Source organism: Rhinatrema bivittatum, chromosome 16 (assembly GCF_901001135.1).
Source record: "Rhinatrema bivittatum chromosome 16, aRhiBiv1.1, whole genome shotgun sequence".
Taxonomy (NCBI): Eukaryota; Metazoa; Chordata; class Amphibia; order Gymnophiona; family Rhinatrematidae; genus Rhinatrema; species Rhinatrema bivittatum.
Window position 1 is genome coordinate 17773367 of NC_042630.1, and position 13167 is coordinate 17786533.

The window sequence follows — 13167 nt, forward strand, 5'->3', positions numbered from 1 at the left end:
TGTCAGAGAGGACTCGCACAGCTTTGCAATGGATCAAGGGCAGAAAAGTTTTGAGAGCCAGACGGACCGCTCGGGTCTCCAGACGAATGATGTGCCACTGAGACTGGATTAGGGTCCATCGTCCCTGGGTAGACTGATTATGACACACCGCTCCCCAGCCAGAGAGGCTGGCATCCGTTGTCACAACAATCCACTGAGGTGTCTGCAAGGGCATCCCCTGCAACAGGTGGGCGAGAGAGAACCACCACTGCATGCTGTCGATGGTAACATCGGAAAGTGGTAAGGGTGTCAAACTCCTCCGAGACCGGCTTCCAGCGGGATAGCAAAGCTTTTTGCAAAGGACGCATATGCGCAAAGGCCTAGGGAACCAAATCTATTGTTGAAGCCATAGTGCCCAAAACCTGGAGATAATCCCAGGCCGTGGGGACAGTGAGAGATAATAGATGTTGAACTTGACCCATGAGCTTGAGTGCACGGGCCTCGGGTAACAGAACTTTGCCCACACGAGTGTCGAAGCATGCTCCTAAGAATTCGAGGACCTGAGAGGGCTTTGAGAAATTCGAGGACCTGAGAGGTTGCTCTTTGAGAAATTGACTATCCACCCAAGGGAGGTAAGAACAGACAAGACCCGGTTGACTGCTATCATGCACAGGTCCTCAGACTTTGCCTGAACGAGCCAGTCGTCCAGGTATGGGTGGACTAGGACTCCCTCCCACTGGAGGAAGGCTGCCACTACCACCATGATCTTGGTAAATGTGCGTGGTGCGGTGGCGAGACCGAATGGGAGTGCTCGAAACTGAAAATGTATTCCCAGGATGTTGAGACGAAGAAATCTCTGGTGTTCCTGGCGGACCGGGATGTGAAGGTAGGACTCCGTCAGGTCGAGAGAGGTAAGGAACTCCCCTGTACGAACCGTCGCTATGACCGTCCTTACGGTCTCCATCTAAAAATGGGTAGGGATGGACTAAGATTCCTTCCCGACATAGAGCAGCTGCCACCACTACCATGATCTTGGTGAAGGTGCGGGGAGCCATCGCCAACCCGAACGGTAAGGCCTGGAACTGGAAATGCTGGCAGAGGACCTTGAAACGCAGGAAGTGTTGATGTGCTTTGAAGATGGGGATGTGGAGATATGCCTCCGCCAGGTCCAAGGAGGTCAGGAACTCCCCGCGGTGCACCTCCGCCACGACTGACCGTAAAGTCTCCATACGAAAGTGAGGCACCTTGAGAGCCTTGTTGACCAGCTTGAGTCCAGGATGGGACGAAAGGAGCCTTCTTTCTTGGGTACCACGAAGTAGACAGAATAATGGCCTAATCCTTGTTCCCTCGATGGCACTGGGAGGATGGCCCCGAGGGCCAAGAGGTGGTCGAGCGTCTGTTGGACCATGGCCTGCTTCTGAATGCTTCCGCAGGGGGAGAAGAGGAACCTGTCCCTTAGGGGTCGAGCAAACTCCAAAGCGTAGCTGTGTCATAAAATGTCTAAGACCCATTGATCTGAGGTGATCTTGACTCACTCCTCGTAGAAGAAAGACAGGCGGCCACCTATCCTGGGAAAGGAAGAGTGGGTCAGCAAGCCTTCATTGGGAAGACTTGGCAGGAGCCCCGTGAGGGAGGTTGTCTTGAACTGTTCTCCGGCCACGAAAGGGATGAGACCAGGACTGAGAGCGTGAGAAAGGTGGCCTTTGTGCTGGAGGTCTGGTCTGACGAAACCATCGTTGCCCATGGAAGCGAGATCTGGAAGAGCTGAAGGCCCGAAAGGTCCTTGGCCGATCTTTTGGTAGCTTATGGACTTTGTTCTCCCCGAGTGACTTGATGAGCTGTTCCAAGTCCTCGCCGGGGAACGACTGTTCCCCTGCTCCTATCTGCTGGAGTCAGAAAGATACTGAAGAGGGAGACTGGTTGTGCTGGCTTATGTGGCAGCACCCTCTGAAGTTCTTGTCTGACTCCATCTGCTGGACGGGGGACATGACCCACCGTCTGGACTGATCCTGGTACATTCAGGGAAAAGCAGTTTTCCTTTAAAAGGAAGTGATCCCAATTGTGCCTTGGAAGATGAATCCGCCAACCAGTTGCGAAGCCAAAGGAGCCACCTGGCTGAGACCACTGAAACCATGGACCTGGCAAGGACCCGGAGGTCATAAAGAGCGTCCGCCCCATACGCCATGACTGCTTCCAGGCCCTCAGCCTGCTGAGCTTCCTCGGGCGGCAAATCCTGCGCACTGAGAGGTTGCTGTAGCCAACAAAGCCCTGCTCGCTGCATGAGAGAGCTGCAGACGGCAGCCCAGACCCCCAGAGCAGACACCTCAAAAATCCGTTTGAGGTAGACTTCCAACTTCCGGTCCTACAGATCCTTTAGGACCGTTCCGCCAGTAACTGGATCGTGGTGCGTTTCGTAACCGCCAACACAGACGCGTCCACTTTAGGGACCCTCAGGAGCTCCGGGTACTCTTCAGGTAGAGGGTAAAGCTCATTCATAGCTCTGCCCACCTTGAGAGAATACTCCGGTGAATCCCATTCTCTAGTCAACAATTGCAGAAGCACAGGATGGAAAGGGAAAGTTCGAGAAAGAGGGCGCAGACCGGCGAGGAGTGGGTCGCTCTTCCGGGATGATGCAGTAGGAGCAGGAGGGTCCAGAGGGGTATCTATGTCCAGCTCGGCTAGGACGTGAGGAATCAGGGGGTCCAACTCGTCCCTTTGAAAGAGACGCAGGACCCTTGGGTCATCCCCTTCCACCTGCACGGGAGAAGAAAGGTCATCCGTGTCTGGATCATCCGGAGCGGATAAAGGTGGTTCTACCTGTATCCTAGGAGCTGGTTGCTGTCCCCCTGCTCCAGGGGGGGCCAGGGACTGACTGGTTCCTAGAGTACCCCCCTGGTTGGGAGATCCTCACATCATCCTGGGATCCAGAAAGCTGACCACAGCCTGGATATGATCAACGAATTACTTTGGGAGGTAGAGGTTCCACAGCAGAGCCCTGCTGGTGGCTCATGCTGGCCAAATATGCACTGTGTAACAATAAAATGAAATCAGTGGAAAAAGGACCAGGGGGAGAGCCCGGAGCAAACTCCAGGGGGGGTTTCCCACGGGCTGAGTTGAAGGAGGCTGCGGCTCCGAGTCCGGGGGAGTCACTGGAGTGAGGTCCGGTGGAAAATCGAGGTCCGAGTCAGGGCCTGGCTGCGTGGGACCTGGTGGCAGGGAATCCAAAATGGCCGCCGTTCCTGCGCTGGGCGGGAACGGGGCCGGCCTCACTGCGAGATGCGCCTGCGAGCACAAAAGAAGACGCCCAGCCGCTCATGAGGAACCCTCCCCGCTGGGGAGACAACTCATGCAAATACCCTCCCTGGAGAGCTGCGAACCCAGCTCTCCACAGGCGCAGCAACAAGACGGGCGTGGCATGGCTGTTCGGCAGAGCCGCCGACTATAGGCTGACTGGAGCGGGAAGCAGGTGTCTGCTAGCAGAGCAACAACAAGGCTTAGAAGCCTTGTTGTTCAGTTCCTTGTAAACCGGTGCGATATGTATTCTTTACAGGAACATCGGTATATAAAAATAAATAAATAAATAAATAAATAAATAAATAAATAGAAGCCTGAAAAAACCAGAGGAATAACGCTTCTCTGGAAACACTGCCCCGAGGCAATGAGCTCTCAGGGCAGGGCACTATGTTGTTGAGGGGGGGGGGGGGGGGGGGAAGAGGCTGGACCACCAGCGTGCACCCCTGAACTCACTCCAGAAGAAAAAGCTAGACCTGAAAGTAATAAAAAGGAACAGCACTTACCCCCAGAAAGAAAAGAAAAGAACCACTGGCTCCACTTGCAAGTTGGAGCCTAGAGCTGAGGGAGTAAAATTTGTTATAAAGTTTTGGTTTTTTTTTTTAATTAAAGAGATCCATCCAAGAAAAAAATACTTCAAGATAAATAAGTAGGAAAAAAGAAAAGTTCCCCTTTGTAAGCAAGATGGAGGACCGAAGGGACTGCTACCTTTCACCTGCTGGAGTCAGAAAATACTGAAGGGACAGAGGGCGCTCCAGCTTATAAGAGGCCAGCCTTTGAGTTTTGCTCTGACTCCACCTGCTGGAAGGGGGACATTATTTTATTTATTTAATTAAAGCTTTTTTTATACCGACTTTCTTGATGCAAATCAAATCAACTCAGTTTACAGGGAACAAAGACTTTAACGATAACAGCTAAAAACATTAAACCAAAATTAGAGGAAGTAAAAATTTACAATAAAACAAGGGAAAGCAACTGGGAGTTGGAAATAACACAGTGGACATAACCCACTGTCTGGACTGATCCGGGTACGTACAGGGAAAAGGAATTTCTTATGTTAAATTTGCAATTAAAATAAACTAAATGTGGTTCTGGATTTCCTTTCTGAACAGCAGGAAGTGCAAGTGCATGCATGCAAGGGAGACAGAAACAGGACTGGTTTAGTCTGTCATAGGTAACCACTGGGTAGCAGCACAGCTACCTGGATATGGAACAACAGCACTGTACATGGATCCTTTGCCCCTACCTTGTTCCCTGCAGCATTCCATGGAGCGTCTCTGACTACGAATCCTTTGGTTGGGCCTCGGGGCTCGTCCTCGGAGCGGGATGGAGGTTTTGTGTAAGCCACCATGGTCTCAGTCTCTACCACATCCATCATCTATACATATAAAAGGGACAACAGAGGGGGTCACTGGTAAAATGGAGGGTCCTCTCTCACAGGAACCGTGTAAGGTGGGAAACTGAGGAAAAGGCCTTGTAGAAGACAGTACAGTCTACAATAGGTTTCTGACTTTGCCTGTTGAATCACAGGAGCATGGGATACAAATTCGAGGCATGGGCCTAGAGGCCAGCTAAAGTGAAGAGCAGACACCCAGCTCCCAGAAGCATTAACCAAAGCTGTTCTGGCAGACACAAACCCCTCTCCTGCCTTTTACAGTCAGGAAAGGACCTAGCAATACACCTTATGGATGCTTTTGTAAGTGAGGAAAGTCAAGCCACACTCCAGGCTGTAGTTGCTAATGAAATGGGAAGGCAGTACAAGAACAGACAACATAGGAGGATGGTGTTAAGAGATGTGCAGATTTGGAGCAGAAATGACACAGACAAGCATAGAAACAGGGGACCAAAATGAGCCTGGCAACCAAGGGCTTCTGGGCAGAAGACCGTTCATTATCCTCAGGATTTCTGTTAACAGTGTCTTATTTTGTAAACAGAATGCTACACTCTTGGTGCTCCACTCTTCCTTTTACCTTAAACATTCCAGAAAGCAAGTGGTGTTTTAATGGCCCTGCTCTAAAAGGTTTTGGGGGAGTATTGGAGAAGAGTGTTTTCAGCCCTTGGTTTTCTCAAACTGCTACAGGGGTATCCTGGCAGACTTACATATTCTTCCTCAAGGTTCAGCAGATGGTCCATAGCATCATCCACGTCTTCCGGCAAGCCAGTAACAGTGACTCGGTCAGGATCGCTGGAGCCAGGTTGCGGAAACCGGATGTCAACCTACAGAGGGAAGGAGGGCGAGTGGAACAGGGAGACCTTAGCATACCCCTCAACTACAATGATGCACTTTCCACACTTAGCAGAGAATAGGGAAAAATTGGTTATCTGCTAATTTTATTTCAAGTCATACCAGACCAATTCAGACAAATGGGTTTTTCTCCCCTACCAACAGACGGAAACAGAAAAGCTTTAATGTACACCTAGTATAACCCAGTGTGCTACCTTCTTCAGTTGCAGTAATTCTATATCAAAGCAAACAAACAATCCTCACATATGGGGGGGAGGGGGGGGAGACAAAAATCCTGCCAATGAACCACTAAAGCTAGGCTTCAACCCCCTCAATGAGAGGGTTTGAAAGGTCCAAAAAGGAAAACAATCATAACAGCAGTCTGAAGAACAATGGGTGGGATTCTGGACTGCTCTGGTAGGATTCAAAGAAAGAAAATTAGCAGACAACTCATTTTTCCTTCCTCCTTGTCCAGAAAAGTCTAGACAAATGAGATGTACCCAAGCCACCCTAAACTGGGAAAGAATCCAAAAGACCTGCTTGCAAGTCACCCACTCCAAAGGCAGAAGCGTCAGAGGCCTGCATATACAATCTGTAGTGATGAGAAAAAAGGTGCAAAAAGGATGTCATCGCTCTACAAATATTATGCAGCAACAATAACTGACACTCCGCCTACAAAGCCACTTGACTTATAGTGGAGTGAGCCTTAAGACTGGCAGGGATTGCCACGCTCTTAGAAAGGTCTGCAAATAGGAAAATTGGTTCTGATCTGCTAATTTTCATTCCTGAGGTACCACAGATCAGTCCAGACTCTTGGGTTTTGCCTCCCCTTCCAGCAGATGGAGACAGAGAAATTTGTTTACAGCCACCAGCACACAACCTGGTGTAGCACCTGCAGTCCCTCAGAATTACTACGTAGTCAAACTAATACAGTAAAACACCTCTAACCAATTTTAGAATCAATCATTCTCAAACAAGCGGAGGAAAAAACAACATATAACCATAAACAATCTAGAAAACTTTAGAGAAAAAAAAACCTGGGCCATTCTTCAGACAAAGTCAACAGACAAAAGACAGGTCGAGCGGACTCTCCAAAAGCACGCACACCCTCGGGCAGGACTCTGGACTGATCTGAGGTACTACAGGAACAAAGCTTAGCAGGTAAAAATCAATTTTCCTTTCCCTGTACGTACCCAGATCAGTCCAGATTCCTGAGATGTACCAAAGCTTTCCTAAACTGGGTGGGACCATGTCAGTCCCACTCGAAGGACGCTCTTTCCGAACTAGCAACTTCCAGCGCAAGAATGTGCAATCGATAGTGTCTGGCAAAGGTATGCAAAGATTTCCAAGTTGCTGCCCTGCAAATCTCTTGCACTAGCTGACATTCTGCCCAGGAGGCCACCTGGGACTGGGTTGAATGAGCCCCTAACCCCTCCGGAACAGGATGTCCACAACAAATGTAAGCGGTACCAATGGCCTCCTTCAACCATTGTGCAATCGAGGCTTTCGAAGCCTTCTGACCCTTTTTGCACCACTCCACAGTACAAAAAGGTGATCAGGCAAACAAACTGTTAAGTAACCTCCAGGTAGCGTAACAAAGTGCGTCTAACATCCAAACGCTGTAGGTTCTTGGCATGAGGTGTCCCAAGCTCCAGATTTGGAAAAGCCGGAAGTTCCACTGATTGATTTAAGTGGAATGCCGAAACCATCTTAGGTAGAAACGACAGAACAGACCTCAACGAGACTCCCGAATCCGAGATCCGTAAGAAAGGCTTCCTGCAGGAGAAGGCCTGAAGTTCAGAGACCCTTCTGGTCAAACAAATAGCCACCAAGAAAACAACCTTCAAAGTGAGATCTTTTACGGTAGCCCTTTTAAGAGGCTCAAACGGCGCAGCACACAAGCCTTTGAGAACCAAATTAAGACTCCAAGAGGAACATACTGATCGAGTAGGAGGCAACTGCTTTGCTCCTCTGAAGAAACACACCACATCCGGATGCAACGCTAGAGGCTTTCCATGAACTTGGCCTCAAAAACATCCCAAAGCCGAAATCTGCACTCTTAGGGAGTTGAAACAAACCTTTTGACAACCCTTTCTGCAGAAAAGCCAGGGTCTGCGCCACTGATGCTTGTGGATCGATCTTTTGATTAAAAAATCCTCCACACCCTGACATACACCAGAGAGGTGGAAGTCTTTCGTGCCTGCAATAGAGTAGTAATGACATCTTTAAGATACCCCATCTTCCTTAATTGCTACCTCTCAAAATCCAAGCTGCCAGACAAAAGCGATCTGACCAGATCCGTGAACCAAGGTCTCCGAGACCACTCTGGAGCCACCAGAATTACTCTTCTTGGATGAACCTCTATTCTCCTCACTATTTTGCCCACCAGAGGCCAAGGCGGAAACACGTATATCAGAAAGTCGCTTGACCATGGAAGAACCAGGGCAGTGACCCCTTCTGCTCCTCGTTCCCTCCTACAACTGAAGAATTGAGAAGCCTTGGCATTGCGCGGAGTTGCCATTAGATCTATATGAGGAACGTCCCATCTGCAGGTAATGAGACGCATCGCTTCTTCAGATAGCTCCCATTCTCCGGGATCCACCTACTACCAGCTGAGAAAGTGGGCAAGCACATTGTCAGACCCCCACAATGTGGGAGGCTGCTATCAAAGACAGATGCTTCTTCGCCCAACACATGAGTATCTCTGTTTCCTAAGCCACTGCTTGACTCTTGGTCCCCCCCTTGGCGGTTGATGTAGGCCACCGTTGTCGCATTGTTGGACAGAATCCTGACTGGGCGGTTGCGTGACAGAGGTAAAAATGCCTGGAAGGCTAACCACACTGCACTCATCTCGAGGTGATTGATGGACTACGACACTTCCTCCAACGACAATCGACCTTGGACAGACTGGGACTAGCAGACTGCTCCCCAACTAAAGAGGCTGGCATCGGCAGTCATCACCATCCACTGAGGAACCAAGTCCACCCCACAGCTCAAATGGTGGCAAGAAAGCCACCGTGACAAACTGGACCCTTGCCGAATCGGTAAAGGAAGATGAAACTGCTCCAATACTGGATCCCAGCAAGAAAGCAATGCTTGTTGACGTGGCCACTTATGAGCAAAAGCCCAGGGGACGAGTTCCAAGGTAGATGGCCATGGAGCCAAGAATCTGTAAGTAATCCCATACTCTGGGCACACGGGCCAGTAAAAAATTCCACACCTGGGACTAACTTGAGCAAACGCTCCTCCATGAGAAAGACCTTCCCCACACTGGTATCGAAATATGCCCCTAGAAAATCCAATACTTGGGAGGGGAGAAGCCGGCTCTTGGATAAGTTTACCATCCAACCCAACAACTGCAAGCGACACATTACTATCTCCACCGCTTGCCGACACAGGACTGGGAAAGTCGCAAAATTGGAAATGCTCTCCTAGGGCCATGAACCGGAGATATCTCTGAAGGTCCGGATGGATTCCAATATGCAGATACACCTCTGTCAGACCTAGGGATGCCAGAAACTCTCCTCTTCGAACCGCCACGATGACGGAACGCAAAGTTTCCATTCAAAATAAATGGAATAACGACCCATTCTCTTTGCTCCTGCGGAGATACGGGAACTATGGACCCCAGCCAATGCAGTTGAATGAGAGTCTGAAGCACAATTTGCTTTTTTTTCCATCGAGGCACAGGGAGACACTATAAAGAGGCTTCGCAGAGGAAGAGAAAACTCTAAAGCGTAACCTTGTTCTATCATGCTTAGAACCCACTGGTCCAATGTGATCTTGGCCCACTCCTCATAAAAATGAGTAAGACTACCTCCTGTCACCGGGACGGAGGAGAAGACCAGCCTTGCTTCATTGTGAGGGTTTAGCTCCATCAGAACCCTGGCTGGAGCCACCCCTGCCCGGTCTGCGGGTCCAAAAAGATTGATTCCAAGACTGCGACCCCCTAAGGCCTGCCTCTGTCCAGTAGCTGGGGCTCGGCTCTGCCTGAAGCGCCTTTGCCCTCGAAACTGGGAGCGAGACTGAAAAGATCCTGTAGACCCCTTGGGCTTGTCCCCTGGCAATGTGAACCTTATTCTCTCCCAAAAGCTTTATCAACTGATCCAAGTCCTCAACAAAAAGCTTGCCCTTGAATGGCAATGCTCCGAGCTGAGCCTTTGAGAAAACATCAGCTGACCAGTTCCACAACCAAAGAAGCCTCCTGGCGGAAATTGCAGAAATTGTTCTGGATGATGTACAGATGAGGTCATATAAGGCGTCAGCACCATAAGCAACCGCAGCCTCTAGACCTCTGCCTGCTGAGACTCTGAGGGTGACATATCCGTACGTTCTTGTAACTGCTGTACCCACCACAGAGATGCCCAAAGCATAAAACTGCTGGAGACAGCCGCCCGAATGCCCAGTGCTGACACCTCAAAAATCTTTTTAAGATGCACCTCCAGCTTCTTTTCTTGCACATTCTTCTGAGCGGCGGTCCCCGCAACCAGAATGGTCATCCTCTTTGTTACTGCCAAAATGGAGGCATCTACCTTCAGAATCCGAAGCAACTCCAACGTGTCCTCGGGCAGCAGATACAGTTTATCCATAGCTCTGCTCACCTTAAGGTCAGTTTCTGGAGTATCCCACTCCCTGACCACCAACTGTTTCACAGACTTATGAAAAGGAAAGGTCTTGGCTGGATCCTGCAGGCCCTCCATGACTGGGTCTACCTCCTCTTGGTCCAAATCCACATGGGGTGCCGCTACGCCTAACTCCGCTAGGACATGCGGGATCAAGGGACCCAGCTCCTCCTCCTGAAAAAGGCGAAGTACCTTGGGATCATCGCCCTCTACGAATGTGACCTTTGGCGCGGGGAAAAGGCCACACAATCATCTCCTGTCTCTCTCTCTCTCTCTTTTTTTTTTATAGAAGGAAAACAGACAGAAAAACAGGCTTAAAAAAAGAAAGGACAGACAGATGAAACAAGTAGGCTTAACTGAAGAGTAGCAAAGGGATCTTTCCCTGGCTCCTGGGGGTGAAGGAACTGGACCACCAGTTTTCACCCCCGAGTTACCAAGAGCAATTTAGGGTCCCCAACCCCTGCTCGTTTGTGCCTATGACCAGGAGGTATGGTCCCACCAGGACCTGACAACCTCCTAGGAGGGAAGTCTCCTCCAGAAGACCAAACTTCTATCTTCTCTTCTTTTTTTTTTTTTTTTGAGGTTCAGAACTGTAGGTTTTGCACCTCCTCATCTGCTAGAGACAGAAACACTGGGGGCCTGCAGGTGCTATACCAGATTATGTGCTGGTGGTTGTAAAAGTTTCTGTCTCCATCTGCTGGGAGGCAGCAAAACCCAGGAGTCTGGACGGATCTAGGTATGTACAGGGAACACCTGCTTAATCCATCTGGTGATAAGATGCTTTGGGCGCTTGCCCCCCTTTCTTATGTCCAGCAAATAAAACAAAAAGGTGATCAGATCTCATGAACACATTTGTCACCTTCAGATATTGAAGTATCACCCTACACATATTAGTATATTAAGATCTTGTATTGATCTCCTGACAGAGAACTAACTTCTTTAAGGCAGGCAATGTCACCAACTGCTCTAGGTGAAAGGAAGAAAAATCACCTTAGGCAAAAAGAATGGATCTGTATGAATTAATACTTCAGAAAAGGGTCGCTGCATGATAATGCCTACAGCTCAGAAATACACCTTGCCGAACAAATTGCTATCAAAAAGACAGCCTTTAGAGTAATATCTTTTAGGGAAACCTCGTAGATAGGTTTGAAAGATGACATACACATTGCTCTTAACACCAAATTGAGATTCCACGGAAGCACCAACCTCCAAAACGAAGAACATAAATGTTTCACTGCTCTCAAAAGCCTGGCCACATCCTGGAGAGAAGCCAGAGAAAGATTTTACCCTCCAGCTGTAACAAAACAGAACAGCAACTTGCACCTTAAGAGAATTTAGGGCTAAACCTTTCCGCAATCTTGCCTGCAGAAAGGAAAGAATGCAAGAAATTGGCGCCTAAAATGGAGAAAACCCCACTCTGACATCAGCCTTCACACCCGAACATAAACCAAGGAAATAGAAGGCTTTCTAATCTTTAACAAGGTTGAAATCACCTCCCCCAAATAATCTTTCCTTCTTAAGGGTCTCATCTCCATAGCTAGGCTGCGAGACAAAAGTAATCCATCTCTTCCAAGCAGACTGGATCTTGATGCAGAAGATGCGGGACATGAGCAAAGCTCAGGGGCAGTTTATTCGGAGCTTGATCAAATCCATGAACTATGGATGTCTGGGCCATGCCAGGGCTACCAGAATCACTGTTCCCAGAGGCCTCTCTAGTTGCCCAAGAATTTTTCCTATACAGGCCACAAGGACAACACATACGGGTACGTTCAGGGAAAGGAAAATTGGTTCTTACCTGCTAATTTTCGTTCCTGTAGTACCACGGATCAGTCCAGAGTCCTGCCCTGCTTGAGAGTCCGCTTGTTCTAGTGTATATTAGTCGGCCCTGCAGAGTATTTTCTTACTTGTTCCACAGTTTTCGCTTGTTCTGTTCCTTTTGAGGTTTGTGAGCAGGATAGTTTAAGTGGCAAGGTTTCTCTTCCCCTGGTTGGGGAGGGGGTGTAGGTGATTTATTCTACTATTTAAGAGTTCTGCTTTGATACATTGAAATACTAACAGACTGTGGGTGGCACCTTAGGGTATAGGGCAGAGTCAGTCTAAACTTCTCTGTCTCCATCTGCTGGTGGGGAGGCAAAACCCAGGAGTCTGGCCTGATCCGGGTACGTACAGAAAATACTTCTTACCTGATGATTTCCTTTCCTTTAGAATAGGCAGGCCGGCCCACACAAGTGGGTAATGAAATCCTGCCAGCAGATGGAGAACACTGACTCACTGATGTCACTCATATATATATATATATATATACCGGTAGCTCTGCACAAACATCAGCCTGCTGTATTCCTGAAAAAGTCAAATGTGGACAACAATACTTAAAACTGCAAGAACCAACATGTCCTGAACTCAAATTTTTTTTTTTTTTTTTTTTACAACTTCCAGACCACCAAATGCGGTGGCCTCAAGAAAAGAAATCCATTAACAATAGCAGAAAAAAGAAAAATCCGTCACTTACCCATATTTTCATTGATCCAGAACCTTTATTGGTTTCAAAGTATCTGCTGTCCCAAAAAAAAGACGTAACAGTAACTGCAGCCCCGAAAGGGAATGTGGACTGGCTTGCCTATCCCTAAAGGAAAGGAAATTATAAGTTAAGAAGTAATTTCACCTTCCTTTTTGTCTAGGCAGGCCAGTCCACACAAATGTGATGTACCAAAGCTACTTCCAACAAGACTGCCCTTACAAAAGACGCGTCGTACTGTGCCCGAACATCCAAACAATAATGCTTGGAGAAGGAATGTAAGGAAGACCGTGTAGCAGTTCTACAAATCTCAGACAGATATCAACCGTAACTCTGCCCTGGACACAGCCTGCGTTTTAGTTGAATGTGCCCTAATTTGCTGGGCAAAGGCTTCTCCTTCACCAACATGCAACTGCAGCCTGAGAAGCTGCTCCCCCTTTAACCCCATCATACAGGACAAATGATCCATTGTCTATATGGGTTTAGTGAACTTAAGATATCACAGATGCCTCCTAACATCCGAGGAGAGCAAAATA

At 48.6% G+C, this 13167-nt stretch overlaps 1 protein-coding gene across 1 annotated transcript in view; it reads right to left on the reverse strand.

Annotated features, from left to right (window-relative positions):
• The window catches only part of LOC115077956 (vigilin-like), a 106888-nt gene that overhangs the window by 13128 nt on the left and 80593 nt on the right, over nt 1–13167 (reverse strand). The window contains 2 exon segments of the mRNA XM_029580416.1: nt 4517–4648; nt 5371–5487. Of these exon segments, the coding sequence (XP_029436276.1) occupies nt 4517–4648; nt 5371–5487 (249 nt within the window).